Genomic DNA, 19,325 nt, shown 5'->3' on the forward strand with positions numbered 1-19,325 from the left:
CTTCTTGGAAGTTTCTATATGAATAGTATTTTGAAACTATGTTAACATTTCTTTCAGTGATTGGATCTCATACTTCCACTCCTCAAACATTTGATTGTAACTTGCCACATTGTATTTTTGAAAATGGTAAAATATCAAGTTAAGGCAGCCCTTACAGTGTGTTGCAAGAATAGTTTACTTCCTTCGTAGGAAATGTTTAATATGTCCATTCTCTCTAAAGACAGCAAAAACTTCTGATGCTGGGGGGAAGAAGCAGCAAGATGTGAGGCACTTTCCCATTGAGCAGCAGTAATTCTTCCAGCTGTATGCACCTTTCTGTGCAGGATGGTGAAATGTGGGATGATACTGGAATACGTTTGTTGAGGAAAAAGAAATGATGATAGTTGTGCTGTATTTCAAAGTAGAGAATTACACTGAAATTAAACAAGGAAGGTGGCAAGAAGAGATGTGTGTGTTCCTTGTAGGTGTTGCATTTACGGAGGATTTCAGATTTTGTGGTTTAGTAGTTTATAATTTTCAAGTATTACAGCATGCAGTGAGTAACATGTCAAGGGGTTCGCACCATATTCTCAGTCAAGCTTAAAATATCCCTCTGGGATATTTTTAAACATGAGTATTCATATATGTTCAGTTAGTTAACACCAAAATTTCTGCAGTAGTTGTAAAAGAAACCCCTTCAACAGTTCTATTAGTCTAGGTTCTCGACCCTAAATGCAGAGGAGCTCTGGATGCTTTGCTGCAGTTAGACCAAATAGGCTACATGGGAGCTTACTTAGTTGATTTTGCTTTTAAGGCCTGTATGTTGTTGTGCACTGCTTATGTTCTTTTGCTGACACATTTTAGGCCTTCAAGTGTCAGAACTTTGTAATGTTTCTGTGACCTTCATCAATAATGTTAAATATAAGTTACAGGTAACAATCTGTTATTTCTAGCAGTATCTAAATTATTGAAAAATATATCATAATGAGTTTAATTTTAGTTTGTAGGGGGCTTTTTTTGTCTCTTTTTACGATTCTAGGTGATTCTAGTTTTGGATAATGTAGAATTTTTGCCCATCTAGGTCTTTGATGTATAGTGAAGCTAACAGGAGAGAGACATTCACTTCATGGCCTCATGTGGGTTATAGGTGGGCACAACCAGATCCTATGGCTCAAGCTGGATTCTACCACCAGGTAAAAGGTTTTGTTGTTTTTAGTATTTGTCTCCTAGGTGAGGGTTTGGAAAAATGCCTTTTGTTTTTTTTTCTTTTAATCAATTCCTGTAACAATGCAGAAAGCATAATAGAAAAAAAAAGTCATTCAACTCTTTTTGTGTTGTTTTTTTAAAAAATTCCTTTCTTTTTTCCACACCTTGAGGTTGCTTCTTTTTTGTAAGATCACTAAAAACATTGTTCTAAACTAAGCATGATTATAAGGTAATTATAAATATCAAGTAAATCTCTCAAGTAAAAGCAAGTAACTTGGCAGTTAAAGAGTTAGCATCTCTTTTCCTCCTCACTAGATTATTGTGTAAATATCATTAGTTTTTACAATACAAGTATATACAAGTAAAGCAAAAAAAAAACAAACCAACTTGACGTCAGAGTTTTTTTAATTACTCCTTCCTAGTGTGATTTAAAGAAACTGTAGAGTAACACACAGCAGTCCTAGATCACGTTACTAAATTGTTGAGTAGTAAGTAGATACAACCTCAACATTCTAGTGCACTACTCTTTCCTATTTCAATTTTTCATTCTTTGGAATCATTTTTACTATAAAATAATTGTTTATGGAATGGATTTACATAGTGATGGCTAGGCAGTATGTGTCAGGATTTGACATAAGGATTTTACAAGCGTGCAGCTAAATTCAGCTGAGATTCTGACTTTTTTTTTAAAACTTTGTGAGCTTTTTCCATAGAAATAAAAGTCTTAGTAGTAATGCTGTTCACTTGAGTTCTATTTCTGTGTGATTTTTATCCAGTAGTTTGTACAGGCATTGATTCTAGATCTCTTCTATAGAAATGTGGTGCATCATGGTTGGTTTTTCTAATGTGAAATATTGCCCCTTTAAAGTATGTAGTTTGGGGCTTTTAATGCATCTGATGTGGTGCTTTCCTATGCCACTAGAAGGAGAGTTACTTAATCACCTAATTAGTGTTTCATGTTGTATAGCTACATGAATTTCAGTTGTTTTTTGTATTTATAGCCTGCTTCATCAGGAGATGACAGAGCCATGTGCTTTACCTGTAGTGTATGTTTGGTATGCTGGGAGCCTACAGATGAACCTTGGTAAGTTTAATGGTATTTTGAATAGATTTAGGTCTGTGCTGAAGAGATCAGAAATCTTCAGAGGCTAAAATCCATGTACCTTGATAGGATTTCTGGTGAGTTTAGGAATAATTACTGATGAGAATGGATTTCCAGAATGATTCCATGGGACAAATCACAGAATAATTCCTTGTACTTTGTCAAATTTCTGTGTAATAGTAAAACCAAGAAACATAGTTGGTTTTATTTCTTAAATCTGGTTTTGCTGTTTCTTTTTAGTTATTTTCTGACAAAGATGATGGCCAACATTTCTTTGTAGGGTTCTGAACTCAGTCTTCTGTATGATTGTGATATGAACATAAGTTCTTGAACTGAGGAGGCTGTGTAGTATGTATTTGCCTTTTATGTCAAATTCAAGAGCCATTACTAATTTTGTGAGTCAATCAAAATTGTACATAGTGACAGAAACGCAGAACCGTACTTTGGTTTTCAAAGGGTCATTAGTATAATTATCATCTTGGCTGTTAATTTATGATCATTATTTGAACAAAACGAATTTCTGGCTTGCCTTTTCTTTTTAGCCTTACCTTTCACAGTTCCTCATCTCCTTTTCCTCATTTGTTTCCAGATATTTTGCAATTGTGTAATTGCTCTTTGCCATTTCTCTGCTTCTGTCAAGTTTAGATGCTTACTGTTTTTTTATGCTTCTAGGTCAGTGTGTCATTCAATTTCAGTTTCTTCGTGGATTTAAACTAAAGATAGGACACTGTTACTTCTTACTAAAGCTACTTATAATAATCTAACGATAACTCATGGTAATCTAAAGTATGCCTTTTTTCTTCGTGATATCATAATGGGCTACTGCCTGTAGAACTTTTTTTTTTCAATAAAATGGATGATTTTTTTTAAATGATGGACAGCTTCCTCAGTTTGAATTTGAGTATCCATCAAATGATCAAAGACTTTAATCAAGTCTACTATAGAGAAATTGTAGGGAAAGCTGTTTTAGTAACTTCTGAATGATCTTGTATAGCCAGCTGCAGAAGCGTTCAGTTTCAGAAATGGTTCACTTTCAGCTTCACTTCATGATGTGAGCTTGTGTAAGATGTGTGTATTTTTGATGTGAGAAATCATTTTTGATATGTCTGTTTTTAATGTGAAAAGGTCTGAACATGAGAGACATTCCCCAAACTGCCCGTTTGTCAAGGGTGAGCACACTCAGAATGTACCTCTTTCAGTCACACTGGCAACAAGTCCAGCACAATTTCCCTGCACAGATGGCACTGACAGAATAGCCTGCTTTGGATCTGGAAGTTGCCCTCATTTTCTAGCTGCCGCGACAAAGCGAGGAAAGATCTGCATATGGGATGTTTCCAAACTTATGAAGGTATACAATATAAAGAATTATTAACTAGTTACTTGTGATTTAAGCATCTTGATGTAAGTTAAGGCCTCTTCTGCTTTTTTTTATTTCTCAGGTCCACTTGAAATTTGAGATCAATGCATATGATCCAGCTATTGTGCAACAACTTATGTTATCGGGAGAACAGAGCTCAGGGGTTGACTCAAGGAGACCAACACTAGCATGGCTAGAAGATTCATCTAGCTGCTCAGATATACCAAAATTAGAAGGAGACAGGTATGTCATTGTGTTAAGTTCATGTTTTTTGGAACATGAGATCAGTAAGAGTGTTTTCATGGAGATAGTTTTTTGTAAATGACTGTTCACTCAATTCATTGCTTTAAAAAAAAAAAAAAAAAAAAATATATATATATATATACACACACACACACACACATATATATATATGTATAAAATGAAAATGAAATGAAAGCCAGTTCCGTTTTAGTCCTGTTGTTTCAGTTTTTCATTCTCCACTAACAAAGAAATACCTAATCCCATTGCTATTCTATGCTGGTGTTCCAAAGCTGGAAAAAAGCAAGGAATACAAGTTTGGAAATGCCTTTTCATTTTAATTATGGATTATGTATTTCAGGTTGGAAAATGAAGATTATTTAGATTTCTAGAAAGTGTGTTTTCTCTGATTGCATCTACTTAATTTTTGTTTATGTCAGTCATAAAATAAGTCTTGTGGCTGTGGTAGGAGTTATTTTCATTTGTGACTAACTTTTAAATAAGTTAGAGAATATACTGATGCTTAGAAAGTGCCATGCGAGTGTAAGTAGTACTCCTTCATTTACGCTGCTTACAGTATGTTACTAGAAACTCCTTTCTCATTAAAGCTCACACAAAATAATACAGTGATGCTGCTCAAGACTAAATGTCTTCTGTTCTACTTAATGCATATGAAGCTTGCTGTGCATTTCCCACCCAAGAGGAGGGTGGATGACTAACATTTGAGTTGTTGCTCTTGTCTGGTGAAATAAAGGTTGGTCAGGTTTGAGTCAAAAGAAAAGACTTTTATCTTGGGCCAGAGGAGAAGGTGTCCAGTTTGTTTAAATGTGGGGATCTAACTTGGTACTGGGAGTTATTAAATCCAAAGGTACGAAGACACTACTGTTCTTTCTGTATTTAAAGGTCCTGTAATAGGAAATTGTTTCTCCTATTAGAAAAGCCAAATGTGTAAAGCTTTGTATATTGTTAGAACTACTTACTAAACAACCTGTTTCTCATGAAGAATGATCTTGAACAGAATCTGCCTTTGTGAAAACACGACTCATCTGGTAGTATTTTTAAAAGCAACATGATGATTGTATCCGATTTCCTGAAGGGAGTGTTTTTGTTTATGTCTTTTGTGCTTATTCTTCTTTTGAAAAATTTAGAACTTATTCAGTTATTTTGAACCATGGGAGGATGATGTTGGTAACTGCAGTGCTGAGAGAGGAAGACATTACACATGACTGAAACAGGACTATCTTGAATTGTGACAGTGTCTGTGTTAGCTGCAAGATTGTGTTAGTAGAATTGAAAACCAGTCTGACAGCTCCACCTTTCAGAGACTGTTTTGAAGAACTTTAAAGAGGGTGTCATCAGTTTTTAGGAAGTTTTTCCTTCCTAAATATTTCTGAGAACTGGTTTTTGTTTTCATTTATTTTATGTCTGAATTGTTGGGAATTCAGTAGCAGAATGAGACTAGTTAAAAGCAGAATTTGCTCTACTGGCTCAATGTGTGTTGACAAAATCACTATGATGGCGTCTGTTACGAATTCATCAGATACAGATGGTGACTAAAAAAATGCAGGGTAATAGCAAAGATTTGATACTTTTTTTAACTAATTTGATTTATTGAATAATAGGAATGCAAGCAGTGTACATGGTGACATTCATACATATGGTTGGGGTTTTTTTTTTTTTTTTCAGTGATGACCTACTGGATGATTCAGACAGTGAAGAGCATTCCAGATCAGAATCTGTAACAGGTAGGTTATATTTGATCCATGTATTATGTAGAGGTCAGGAAGGAAACTGTTGTTCTTAGGCTCTTAAACCCTGTCCAAAGCAGAGGATATTGTATTCATGGTATTAGGAGGAAAAAAGAAAAAAAATTGACCTAGAAAGCAGTGGCAATAGTTGTCATTCATGTGGTGGAAAGAGTACACATAAGAGAAAAGAAAAACTGTTAAAGAAACTTGCTGAGAAAAAGAACAAATGACAGCTGTCAAAAGCCCTTTAAATTCAGGGGATTGCTAGAGAGAGTTCTGTATCTAATTTCCTTCTGTATGTGGTCTTTGATAAAAATTAGCTTTTTTCTCTTTCTCAACAAAGGTTTCAGATGTAAGCAGAACAGTGCTATGCACAGTATTTCTGTGTTATTTTCTTAGAGGTCTAAGCAGAAATTTTTATGAGAGGGAAGATTTACGTGCTTGCTTTTCATAATCAGTTTGCTCCTCTGAATTGAGAGCAACAGGGGAGGAAAAATAGGACGTGCATACACACAAGAGCTCGTGTTGAGGGAATGTTTCTAGGCCTTTTCTATTGTTTCGTAACTGTTAAGTCCTGGACAAACGGAACGTTGGAACATACTGAGTCTGGAGCAGTAACTTTCTCTTAATCATGAGAGTGTGTAACATATGTAATACTGCAATACCTTTTTTCTTTTTTGAACATATATTAAAAATTTCTGCTTTAAAGGGCATACATCGCAAAAAGAAACGATGGAAGTCAACCTCGATATAACAGCTCTCAGCATTCTCCAGCAGCCTGAAAAACTTCAGTGGGAAATTGTTGCAAATGTTCTAGAAGACACGGTTAAGGATCTAGAAGAACTTGGGGCAAACCCCTGTTTGGCCAACTGTAAGAGTGAAAAGATGAAGGAAAAACACGTGGAGCAACACAACATTCCCTTTCCTTGTTTATTAGCTGGAGGTCTATTAACATACAAATCACCTGCTACCTCTCCTGTTAGCAGTAACTCTCAGCGGTCACTGGATGGCTTAAGCAGGACTCGAGGTGAGAGTGTCTCAGAACAGGGATCAACTGACAATGAATCCTGCACTATTTCTGAACTGAATTCCCCTCTGGTAAGGAGGACTTTACCTGTATTGCTGCTATACAGCATTAAGGAGTCTGATGAAAGAGGAAAACTTTTTTCACAGGTGAACTTTATAAGTAAAAGTATACATGAAGATGGTTTCACGGTTCCACAGATCATTGAAATGGAGCTGGACAGTCAAGAACAGTTGCTGTTACAGGATCCCCCTGTGACTTATATTCAGCAGTTTGCAGATGCTGCAGCCAACCTAACTTCTCCAGACTCGGACAAGTGGAGCTCCATGGTTCCCAAGCCTGGGACATTGGTTCAGTGCCTGCGTCTGCCAAAGTTTGCAGAGGAGGAGAACCTGTGTGTAGATTCAATCACTCCTTGTGCAGATGGAGTTCATTTATTAGTAGGACTTCGGACTTGTCCTGTCGAATCTCTGAGTGCAATAAATCAAGTAGAGGCCTTGAATAATTTAAATAAATTAAACTCAGCACTATGTAATAGAAGGAAGGGTGAAATAGAATCAAGTCTTGCTGTAGTGAATGGCACAAGTATCGATGTAATCCAACATGAGCCACCAGCAGATGTAACAACTCCTTTAATAATTCAGCCTGAACAGAGAAGTGTTAGTGGTGGATACCTAGTGCTTTATAAAATGAATTATGCCACTAGAATAGTTACTTTAGAGGAGGAACCGGTAAAAATCCAGCATATCAAAGACCCCCAAGACACAATTACCTCAATGATTTTACTCCCATCAGATATATTGGATAATCGAGAGGATGACTGTGAAGAACCTGTAGAGGAAATACAATTAACTTCTAAAAATGGCAGTGGGAGAGAGAGAAGATCTGAGATCTCTACTCTTGGGCACCTGGTAATAACTACTCAGGGAGGATATGTAAAAATACTAGATCTTTCGAACTTTGAAATTCTGGCCAAAGTGGAGCCACCTAAAAAAGAGGGCACTGAGGAACCAGATATGTTTGTCTCGGTGATATACTGTTCAGGCACAGACAGACTATGTGCGTGCACTAAAGGTAAGACTTTTTTAAAGCTGTTTTCTTAATGTTTATTTCACTGTAGTTGTATTGTAGTATAGGATGTTAGAATATAAATCTCAAAATAGCAATTGGCAAATGCCTTTTAATTTATATGCTGTTTACTTTTGTAGTAGAGAGCATGGGTTCCAGTTGATTCCTTCTCCCAAATGTGGACTTTAATCTCTAAAATGAGAATTACTTTTGGTTATGTCCAGTATATTGGTGAACTTCTTGTTGTAGTGTCACAGATTTGCTTAAATCCCAGACAAAAAAAAATCCCAAAAGTAATTCTTTTGTGTAACTATTTCTATGCTAGATTTCTCTGTTTCAGAATAATGTCTTCTGTCTATAATTGTAGATACTCAAGAGAGCAGAGAAGGTGGATGCTTTTGTACCTTCACCAGTTATCAGTTAAGATTATTTACTTTCTCATAGGACTGCTGGTTCTGCTTAGGCCTTTTTGTAATTGGGATTACTCTGCCTTGACTGTGAGAGCTAGACCATCCATCCAACATTGTTAAATATTTTTTAAGAAACACAGTGTATTTCTGTTCATTTTTAACAGTTCAGGCACTTCTATTGCTATAGTTTTTCTCACTTCTGAGAAATCAGGTCCAAAGACATAAAAAATATCTTGTTTAGTAGTCTGAGTTCCAGGATTTTATAGCAGATGCACTGAAGCTTTGGAGTCCAAGTGTTTTATGCTGAAATTTGAGGCTTTTTAAGGAATGAATGTATCTTAAATGTTTTTTATATAACTGTACTGCATAAAATCCAGAAATACGAAAAGAAAAAGCAAATGAGAAAGCTTTACTATTGATGTAACCTTTTCGTTGTATTATTTGCTCTACATTTGCATAGAATTCCCTTAGCTTCTGTTGTGTTCAGTCATGGCTATCCTTAATCTTTCTAATGTAAGAAGGTTAAAATTTCTTGCTTATCTGTCAGGTGACTGAGTAGGTGTTTTTCTTAATTATTTATTTCTTAAACACTGTTTTCTTAGACTTCTTCCAAAATCCCTTTGCAGTCTTTGCTCTTTGGTTTTAATCGCCGTGTATAGGGTGATCCCTGCAGACTGACAGTGTAATGAGGATTTGTGTTGAATGGGGAATGGAGCCATTCACTGATTTTTTGAATGTTAATCCCAGCAAATAGCTTGCAGTGCAGTGACATAGGTAAAAATATTCAGTAAAATGTTTGGAGCTTCTGTGCACTGGAAATGCTTGAATGCTGTTGAAAAACAGTTTTAGGTACCACAGTATCAGAAAGATTAAACTATTGGAGGGGACTATGAGGGTGATGAAGGGTCTGGAGGGTGAGATGGACAAAGAGCAGCTGAGACCCCTCAGTTTGCTGAGCCCAGAGCAGAAGAGCTGAGGGAAGGCCTGATGGTGGCTGCAGCTCTCACAGGGAGTCGAGGGGCAGCGCTGAGCTCTGCTCTGTGTGATGGCAACAGGGCCCAAGGGAACGGCATGGAGCTGCATTGGGGGCATGGGGGAGGTCAGGTTGGGGTTTAGGATAAGACTTCACCAGAAGGTGGCCAGGCACTGGCACTGGCTCCCCAGGGCAGATATATGGTTTGAATTTTGGGTCATCTTGTGTGAAACCAGGAGTTGGATTTGATTATCCTTGAGGGTCTCTTCCAAATCATGATATTCTCTGATTTATGAACTCTTCAAGACTAGAGGGTGTGCAGCGTATTCTCAGTTGCTCAGATGATGGGAAGAGGCAAAGACACACTTTGAGTTCTCAAAGTTCTGGGTGTAGAATAGTCAACTCTTTCTGTTGCTGGTGCTTGTTGGCATACTGTCTGTCTTCAGTGTATCATACCATTTTGTCTGTAGGCATCTTTAAGATGTAACTGAAGAGAAATGTTTCCTCTGTGTGAATGAGTGTTACAGGCTTTGAGTGTTTATACATAAATATGTTTTAGACCTGCGTCATCCATGTCTGTAATTGGGAATATTTATTCTTATCACAGTTGAAAAACAGTGCATCTAGTTGTCAGCCTAAAATGCTTCTGTCTGTTTTGTCAAGGATTGCCTGTAGTTGACCTCTGGGAGGGGATATATTCTTGGTTCCAGTTCTGTCAACGAAAAATATAGACTTTAATCTGTTGGTATTTTATTTTCCTCTCTTCCTTTGGCTAAGTTAGGCTCTGGTTGGTCTCACACCAGTTCAGTTGGTTATTGTCTTTTTCTAAATCATTCAGAGTTAGAAGCTATGAAAGAAGACCACAAACACTGTATGCAGCCACTCTTACAAATCTGTTACACATTCATTTATAAGCACTTTTGCATTTAGATTTCTCATGTATGTAGTCTTGCCAAGACATTACCTATGGTGTTATGCTGTAACAGGTTATTTTGGTGTGATTTCTCTTTGAGAGGGAATTAGTGGGTTTTTTGTTGTTTTTTTTTCAGACTGACTTTTGATCTTGTCAAAAATGAGTTGTCTGTACTAGTATTTCTTGTTGCAAGCCTGACAGAACTGGATGATGCTTTCACACTTTTGGGAATTAATGCCACTAAATCTTGTGCCTCTCAATTACAACACATTTCTTGCTCTTGAGTTTGATGGAGAGTATTAATCAATTTCAACAGAACATTGAAAACAAAAATAGAAAGAAGCTGCCTACATAGTCCTTGGGTTCTAAATGGGGATGAGGAGGGGCTGAGTTGTTTGCTGCAGCAGAATTAATGCTGGAAATAATCCTAAGAAATCATCTTCAAGTCAGAATCAATTACATTTAGTATTTCAGAGGGAGATCAGCCTATTCTTAGAGTTTTTCAACATGGGTGACATTATCAGTCTGTTCACAAAATTTCTTCTGATAAATCCTATTATTGATGATAATTTTTTTTTTCTGGTTTCATCTGCATAATCTTTGCTGATGGAAATCTGTTGTTGTGTCCTTTGTGGACATGGCAAAGGCTGCTATAGGAAAAAAAAAAAAGAGGCAGATATTGTCTTCCTCCAATGACTTGTTTTCATAAACCAAATATCTCCAATTCTTTAAACTTTCCTGTAGGGCTTTGAAAGAAAAAAACAAAGAAGAAAAACACATCACTGCCTTCCCAAAAGATGTTCTCAAACCAGTCCACATTTCTTGACCCAAAAAGCAGACACAAATGTTATTGAATAGAAGATAATTCCTTAGTAACTGCACTTGGTACGTTCTTTGTGTGCATATACATACTAAGATGTTTGCACTTGTAGGCAGGAAACCGAGTTAGATTTATATTATGACTCACAAGACTCTCTTCTGCAGAACTGCTGGCTAGCTGATTTTTTCTTCATCCCATAATAGTGCATTTAATTATTTCTTGCTAGAAGTAGTAACTCTCACTTCTCCCTGTTTAATTGCATTCTGTTTTTTTCATAAACCAGGATGGAATTTAACAGCTTAGATTTCCGAGAATAGAGAACATTCTTCTGGAGTGAGGCTTTTAGTAAGATTTCCTGGGCAAATTTTTGAAGGGTTCTGAACCTAGTAATTTTCAAGCTAATCCTTTCTATGCTGCCCACTGAAAGTACGAGGGGGACTGGAAGTTTAGTGGCAAGTTTCCTGTGGTTCAGCTTAGTTTTTTTTTAATTCCTGTATCTATTTGAGTATTGTTTGATTCTGTGCTCGTGTTGTGGCAGCTATCAATGATTGTGTCACTAGTCTGAATTCCTTCCAGAATGCAAGATACGTTCAGGATGTTGAACGCTCCACCAGATTGACTTTGACTCTAGAAGCCTTGTCTCTGGCATGTTCTCTATCTTGTGTCAGTGCTGCTTTCCTGGAGCTGATCACTGTTTTGCTTGGAGGAAGGTTGGGATTTATTTGAATGGATTTATGGTTTTTACATTGTGTTTATATAATCCACCAGGTTCCTGAGTCCAAGCAAAATACAGATTTAAAATATAATTTGGAATTAAGTAAGCTATGTTTTGAATGTCTTACCTGTTACTTTATGGAAGTATAATGATAATATTTTTCGACTTATTCTCCTTGGTGCTCACTGAGTAAGTCAGTGTAAGCTTTTGTATCTTCTTGCTAGTGCAACAGAATCATTTGTCATCTCTGCCAAAAAGTGATAAAAGCAGCATCTTAAGTTAAACTACTGCATATCGTGCTCACTACTAGAGCTAGAGAATACCATGTGAGTCAATGTTAGAGCCTGGTAGTATATGCACTGAGCCAGTAAGAACAAAACAAAAAAAGAAATTTGCTCAGGCTTTTTTCTGACACTTGACTATAGAAACTAGGTAACTCTGCATCATCAAAAGGGCATCTTTGAATGTTCTGTGAGAGTATGCACACCTCCTGCAGAGTTTTGGGAAGTTTGCATGAGCACTTAATTGTTTTATGGGCTAATATTGTGTTACTGATGTTCATGATAAACTTCTTTACAGAAGCTTTTTGAAAACAAATATGAGGAAGTAAGATATCTCAGCACAGAACTTTTTCTTGGAAGCATGTATCTTTTAGGAATGCAGGAATCTTCTACATGGATAAAAGTGTAAGGCAGTTTTTTGCTTGCTGTTAATTAACAGTACTCTGCTGTAGTGACAGAAGCCTCTTTGAAAATCAAAAGATCAAATCCAGAATTATTTCTTTGTTTAAAACAAAACAGAATAAACCAAACCAACTACAGAATAAGAGAACCTTGACACAACTCCCTTAGAAAAACCCACAGCCTTCCTACGTTCTTCAGCCTTTCTCCTGCTCTGAGACATAAAATGGCAGATGGCCAAGCCAATCTGTTAACTTTCCTTGCATTACAGTGTGCTTAATTATTTCCAGGACAAGAGATTCTCAGGTTTGTTCACTGAGATCTTTCTGATAAATGATCTTTGAGCTATAAACATAATAGGAAAGAAAGCATGTTTTGATGTACCGACAAATAAAGCTGTTAAGGTCTACATTAAATGTTTCTAATCCTTGTTATTTAAGAAGGTTGCTAGTTTGTGAGCTATCAAGGAAACAAGCTTTTAAGTATTTACTAGAACTATTCTTTCTTTGCTGACTCTTGGCGTCTATTACTAATGTACTGTTCTGCAGCAGGGTAAGTGTGTGGGGGCTTCTTACTGGATCTCAGTAGGAAAGGCCCAATAAAATAGTTGTTCTAAGAAGAAAAATAATGAATGTTCTAAGAAAGAAAAATAGTGAATCTTACATCTCTTCAAACACCAGGAAACTCTGTGTTCGTGCAGCATTGCTTGGGCTCAGTATGGATTTTCCCATGACATTCTGCACTGATTCTGTGTGTTGAAAGATTTCTGCTTTTTGGTCACCCAAGTTATTATATTCCTCTTTAAATTCTGTTTTGTTAAAACAACAATTTTACTAAGCCGTTTTTTTGGTCTTACTGAAATACACCATCTCTCTGTTTCTTTCCATCTGTGTGTTTCACTTCCCCATATTCCCTCAGAGTACCTGCCAATTATGCTTTTATTTTGGATTTTATTACCTATGTTATCTCAAGTTGGTTTTAGTCTATCTGGATAATTTGCCTATTAAGGTTTTTCATAACAATGTAAGAGCTGAACAGCATTCTGCAGTCAATTTTCAGAAAAAAGTGTAGAAGGCCTGCCAGGAATTTTCTTTCTATTTAAGTCCTACTTATTAGGATTTTGCAACTACTGTATCTGGTAACACTCTTTCCCCAATGCTATGTAAAATTGAACATTTCTTCTCACGGATTTCGTGATAAATGACAGAATTTGTCTGTGTGCATCACTTGGCGGTGAATTCATTCAAGGCAACTCCCTCAAACAGTTTCAAGTCTCTAGCAAAACATTTTGTCTGTTGAAAGATTTGGAATTACTGTTTTGACTGTTGACCAAATCAGTGTTGTTATTCTAATAGTACAGTGCAAAGAGCTCTTTAGTTAGGAGAGCTGAGTAGGAAAATATTTTTTTCATTTCTCGGATACTGAACTTTGAACGGAAATTAATGCAACATGTACCAACAAGGTAGTATGCTGTCAGTTGATGTGATGGAATACTTTCTGTTTAAAGCATAATTTGAGTTACAAAAAGTGTAACAATGGATATAATTTGAGGTGTCTGCTGGGGCTTGTTTGGTTAATTATCTTCTGTTTTTCTCTCCCCTAATATTTTCTTTCCTTTCATGCTCTTCACAAGTGGAGTTAGTATTTTTGTAGTTCTTCTGCATTTTTTGTAGCAGTAAAGCAAAATGAAATACCAGATTCAATAATTACAGTAATAAATGTGTAGCACTTTAACAAGAAGGCTGTCTTGTTAGTTGAGTTTAACTGTATGCCTGTCTAAACTTCTTTCATCGACTTTGATTTTAGGTGGAGAACTTCATTTCCTTCAGATTGGAGGAACATGTGATGACATAGATGAAACTGATATACTTGTAGATGGATCCCTTTCTAAAAGTGTAGAGCAGTCGTCAGAAGGCATCAAGCCATTATCTAACCCTTCTAGTCCAGGCATTACAGGTAAACGGTTCATGTTTAAATGTGTCTAGCTGTACATTAAGATGTTTGTATTATTAAAATCAAGTTTCTGAGCCATCTTTAATCTCTTCAGCATTTTCCTGCCTCGTAGATGGAAAAAGCAAAAGTAATAATTGTTACAATAAGTGTGAGTTTTCTGCCTGACTCTGAGTCTGTCATCTTGAGTTTCATCACTTTTCTGAAAGAATTGCTTATGTTCTCTCTCAAGCTGGAGGATGTGGTATTGTTGGTAACCTGATTTTGCTCTGACTTTCTTTGCAATGTAGCATGGTTCAGACTTAGTGCTGAGGGTGTGGTATTTGTTTTGTTGGTGCTTTTTTCTTTACAACTAAAACTTTTCTCTATTTTTTTTTTAACTTGTAAGAGAAAATGTTAAAAATCTGTGAGAATTGATACGATGCATTCCTTACTTTCTGTGAAGTTTTCAACCTCTGTGTCTAAAGAAGACTGTCTTAAGTGCTCCTTTGTAATGTTTGCTTTGTAATTATTTGCCTTCCTGAGATATTTTATTTGTCAGTACTTTTTTGATGAATATCCTGTAAACCTGTTTCTTCAGAACAGGACTTGCATATGGAGACAAAATATTTGTCTAGGCCCAATGTCTTTTAAGTTGCATATAGCATTGCATAGAACATGCTTGTTTTTCATGTATCCTTCTGTTAAGGTAAACTGAGAGCTTCAAAAACATTCTAATAAACCACCATAAAACAAGTCTGCATTGATAAGGGTGTGCCAAAATAATGTTTTAAACAACTGTGATAAAATGTTAACATTTCATACTAATGCCATGTGCCTGTTGGAATATAAAATTTTCATATTCTTTACTCCAGAAGTACTAGTCCAGAAGTGTGTAAAAAATGTTTTAATTGGCTTTACACAACTTAAAATGTATCTGGCTAGCTTCTTCATTGTGATGGTTCTAGTTGTATCTCAACGTCCTCATAGCCTTTTTTTTTTTTAGCTTATCTTTGTGTCACACGTAGCTAACTTTATATATAGCAGTTTGATTTTAATGTAAAAATGTTTATAGGATGTTTTAAGGAGAAATAAATAATCTGTGTAGTAAATATTTATGTTCTGTAATTATTCAGGAGTTGATCTTTTGGTGGACCAGCCATTTTCCCTTGAAACACTGACATCTCTGGTAGAACTGACCCGTTTTGAGACCTTGACACCACGATTTTCAGCCACTGTTCCTCCCTGTTGGGTTGAAGTCCAGCAAGAACAGCAGCAAAGGAGGCATCCTCAGCATTTGCACCAGCAGCACCATGGAGATGCAGCTCAGCACACTCGAACTTGGAAGCTACAGACAGACAGGTAAGTAGAATAGTGGTTCAAAAAGAATTCTGTGCGTAGATGCTGTCATCACAAATTTTGAGTGACTTCACTGTTTTTAAACTGTGCAAGTTTAAGAACGTGCACTTTCATAGAGTCTGGTCCTTATTTTATGGGTTGCAAGGCAACTCTTCATGGCATAGTTATTGTAGTGTATTCATGTATTTTTCTATTTCATGATTATTTTTTATTAGATGAGTATATTTGTCAGAATTAGATATTCTTCTTTTTCTATTAGAAAAGAATCCTCTTGCTATTTTTAGCTATTTTTTCAAATTGCTTGCAAATGATGGGCCTGGATTTATGTATGTTTCTGTCAAATAAAATTGGTTTATATGTGAGATGTTTACTTGAGCCAACAGAGAACCTTTACTGTGCTGAAACTTAGGCAAAATTTTCTTTGATGGGAAGTATGCTGGCACAGTATCTGTGCAAACTTGATTTTTATTTGTTTATTTATTTACTTCTTTTTACACTTGGCTTTTGAACTTGGAATTCTTTGGAAGTTACAGAGTATAGCTGTAAGTTGTGTAGTGTGGTGTTTCGGTGGTTGGTTGGTTTTTTTTGTAATGAAAGTGTAGAATACAGTACTGCAAGGTTTTTTGGCTCCAGCTGTTACACATTCATCAAAGTGATGTGTAAGTTTTTGATATTAATGCAGAATCTAAACACCAATAGGCTGAAAACAAAGAAGCCAAAGCACAGTAGGGGGACTGGAGGTCATATGTGGAGGGAAAAAAGATGTATAAATAAGTGAAAGGTAGCATATGTTCATGGCACGTTTGAGATGGTAAAACAGGCCTGGAAGGTAAGGAGGCAGGCATTCCAGGGCTGACACCTAGAATGAGCTGAATTTGCTTTAACTTAAATATTCATAAGCTGTGGTTAAAAAAGGTTTTGAAAGCTGTTTTTATCTTGTGATTTTGCTTTGCATAAGTGAAGTATTCTGTTTATGCCAAGTGAAAAGGAGGTTTCCTAGAAAATAACTTCTAGTAATAACTTTAAATTATCTAGTGCGTTCAGCAACAGGTGAAAAAGTAAAAAGCTATCAAATAGTTATGAAAAACAAAACATTGAAGGTAATAGCTCTAAATTGGACCATTAGCTTATTAATATTTACTTAATTACAGGAAAAGATTTATACATGCTGCGAAGTAAAATAGGAACGTAAAGAAATAAATATATACCTTTAACGGATGTTAATGACATTTAGACAAATTGCTGTCCATTTGTTTGTAGAATAAAATCTAGATTTTTAAGATTGAGGTTCATAATTCAAGATTGTCTGGGAGAAACGTGTTCATTTCTGGATTATTTTCTTGGTTTATAAAATGAAGTTTCTTTTATCTCTTCCTTGTCTTATGCCAATTCTTATCGAAAAGCAGGATTACAAGGTTAGATGGATGAGTAATGCAATTTGATACAGTAATTGATGTGTTTAATAAATAGCTACAAGGAAGTAATTTTGTAGATGTATTTCAGGGAAGCTCACTACGTTACACTTTAAACTTTGTCAGTTATTGTTATTTTTAAAAAGCAACATGAGAAGGAAAATAAAAGAAGCAGAGTGTTTTACCAATGAATAATCATATAAACATCATCAATGAGAAATTGAGCTTAGGTGTTGAGTGAATCTTTTTTGAAAAAAATTCCTTATGTATTTTGTTAAATAGTGACATCTAATCTTCTTCTCAAACTTCATTAGGAGATACTGTATGTATTCATTTTACACAGACATACTTCAGAAATAAGGGAATAAAAGAAAAGTTAGATATTCATGTTCTTCCCAGTGTTCAATCTCTGGAAATGGATGTGCAGCTCAAAGTTCAGTTGTCATGAAAGATGAAGCATTGAGATGCTGGAAAATATTTTGTAGCTGTGAGAATGATGGTAAACTTGCATTTAGAACATAGTCTTTCGTGTGTATTCTTTTTTAAAATGACACTGTAATATTACAAGGATTTCAGAGAGTTCAGAAACTGATGAAAGGGGAGCTTTTCACTCATACTATAACTAGACTATTCATCGCCACAGGTAAAATCTCTTCAGTACTGGAGATGAATATGGGGCCTTCTTGTAGGGCCGTTATAACACGTATACCTGCTAGATACTTAAAAGTTCCTTTGGAGCATCTATTACTGACTTCTGTCTCAAAAATAAAATTGTAGAGTAAACCATACACAGCTCTAACTTAGTATGACAGTGTGTGTTTTCCAGCATACAGTCATAGCAGACCACTGTAAACCAGCCTGCGTGTTACTTTTGCTTCAACTGGATGAACAGATTATTTAGTGTTTCTGAAGGTTTGCTCCTTTGAATGTCTCATTCACTTCATGTTTTGCACAGTGTCTATAGCAATATCCAAACATAACAAAAACAAACAAAAACCCACCTCCACACCTTCTGTTTTGAATAGGGTGAAATATCCTACGAGACCCAGGAAAGGCATGAATGATTCTGACAAGGTTTTAGTATTATTTTTGGTAAATCTTTTCCCTGGGCTTCTATATTTTCATTATTTCATTTATCTATTTATACTTGTTAGCTGAAAATTTTTCACTGTTGCTTCTTAAATCAAAACCACAAGCTTTCTTCTGTCCATCTTTCACCACCTCCCAAAGTAAATAATTTTCAGTACTGCTTTTTTTTTCTGAAAAGCAGGAGGGAACTTCCAAATTCTGTTACTGGTTTTCTGTAAGATCAGCAGTAAATAACTAGAAGCGTATAATGGTGTGCTTTGTACTGTGCTGTGTCTGAATTGCAAATGCTTTCTAAACTTCTTGACTTCTAGTTTCCTCTTGGCCTAGAATTTTTCTACAGCAGCATGAACAGTGCTGCCATTATATCTACTTGATAGTTTGGCAGCCCTGCTTTTCCTGGACAGGCTGTTAATTGCTGCCATTGCAGCAAAGCTCCTGAATTCTCTCTTCTTCATCAAAGGCCTCAAGTGCATCTGGGGCTGCTGAGGTGGAAACAAATGCCTTAAAAGGCAGATGGTTAACTTCTTAAATAGTCATTGAATAGAAAATTAAACCATTCTCAAATTCTGTGGTTAATTCTAAACTCCCACAATATACAAAATGAGTTTGAAGGACGAATCTGGTTTATTGCAGCAGAAAAAAACTGGATTACTTTACCTATCTGTTGCCTCAGAATTTGCTCATTAGTGTCTTCTGATGATTTAACTTAATGTGTAGATTCATTTTAGGAACACGGTGTTCTTTAAGAAAATGTAAGAGGTGTTCTCTTTCAAAAAATTGTTTACTGATAAATTGATCTGAAAGAGCTATTAACTTAAATAATATGACAATTCACTCACAATTAGTTTATTTGAATTGCTCTTTTCTTCAGTTTGAAGTATTTATTGCAAACCCTTTTGTGTCAAGCTGTGAAACTTCTCCTTAGTTTATAATTTCAGTATAAAACAAAATTGGCTTTTAAAGGAAAATGTGACTCATTAAAAGAAAGCTGCACCCATTTTACTCAGCGCAGGGTGTGCATGTGGTAAGAAGCACTTCTCACCCTGTATGAATTACCAAGTATATGAAATGTATATATATAAATTTTGAAACTAATACTTTGAACTTCCTGGATATGGCTGTTCTAGTGCTGTAAAGCAACGCTGTTTAACAGTTAACAGTGCAGAAGACCAACTTACAAGGTTGCAAGACAGTTACTATCATGCTTTCATACAGTTCAGCAATTGGAAAATCCTTTTTTAGCATGTTGGGTTTTTTTTTGCTAGAAATGAAACTGATATTTATAGTAGTACGGAAACAGT

The 19,325-nt window shown here is 35.9% G+C and overlaps 1 protein-coding gene across 7 annotated transcripts in view; it reads left to right on the top strand.

The window, feature by feature from the left end:
* Window positions 1-19,325, top strand: part of BIRC6 (baculoviral IAP repeat containing 6) — a 170,949-nt gene that overhangs the window by 18,794 nt on the left and 132,830 nt on the right. For all 7 annotated transcript variants that reach the window (XM_042891308.1, XM_042891334.1, XM_042891327.1 and 4 more), the window contains exons 5-12: window positions 1,061-1,172; window positions 2,187-2,269; window positions 3,413-3,635; window positions 3,727-3,887; window positions 5,571-5,629; window positions 6,342-7,730; window positions 14,042-14,191; window positions 15,301-15,526. In XM_042891308.1, the coding sequence (XP_042747242.1) occupies window positions 1,061-1,172; window positions 2,187-2,269; window positions 3,413-3,635; window positions 3,727-3,887; window positions 5,571-5,629; window positions 6,342-7,730; window positions 14,042-14,191; window positions 15,301-15,526 (2,403 nt within the window). The remainder of the gene's footprint in view (window positions 1-1,060; window positions 1,173-2,186; window positions 2,270-3,412; window positions 3,636-3,726; window positions 3,888-5,570; window positions 5,630-6,341; window positions 7,731-14,041; window positions 14,192-15,300; window positions 15,527-19,325) is intronic.

The sequence above is a fragment of the Lagopus leucura genome, unplaced genomic scaffold (genome assembly GCF_019238085.1).
Source record: "Lagopus leucura isolate 7727_CA_CO unplaced genomic scaffold, USGS_WTPT01 Super-Scaffold_73, whole genome shotgun sequence".
Taxonomy (NCBI): Eukaryota; Metazoa; Chordata; class Aves; order Galliformes; family Phasianidae; genus Lagopus; species Lagopus leucura.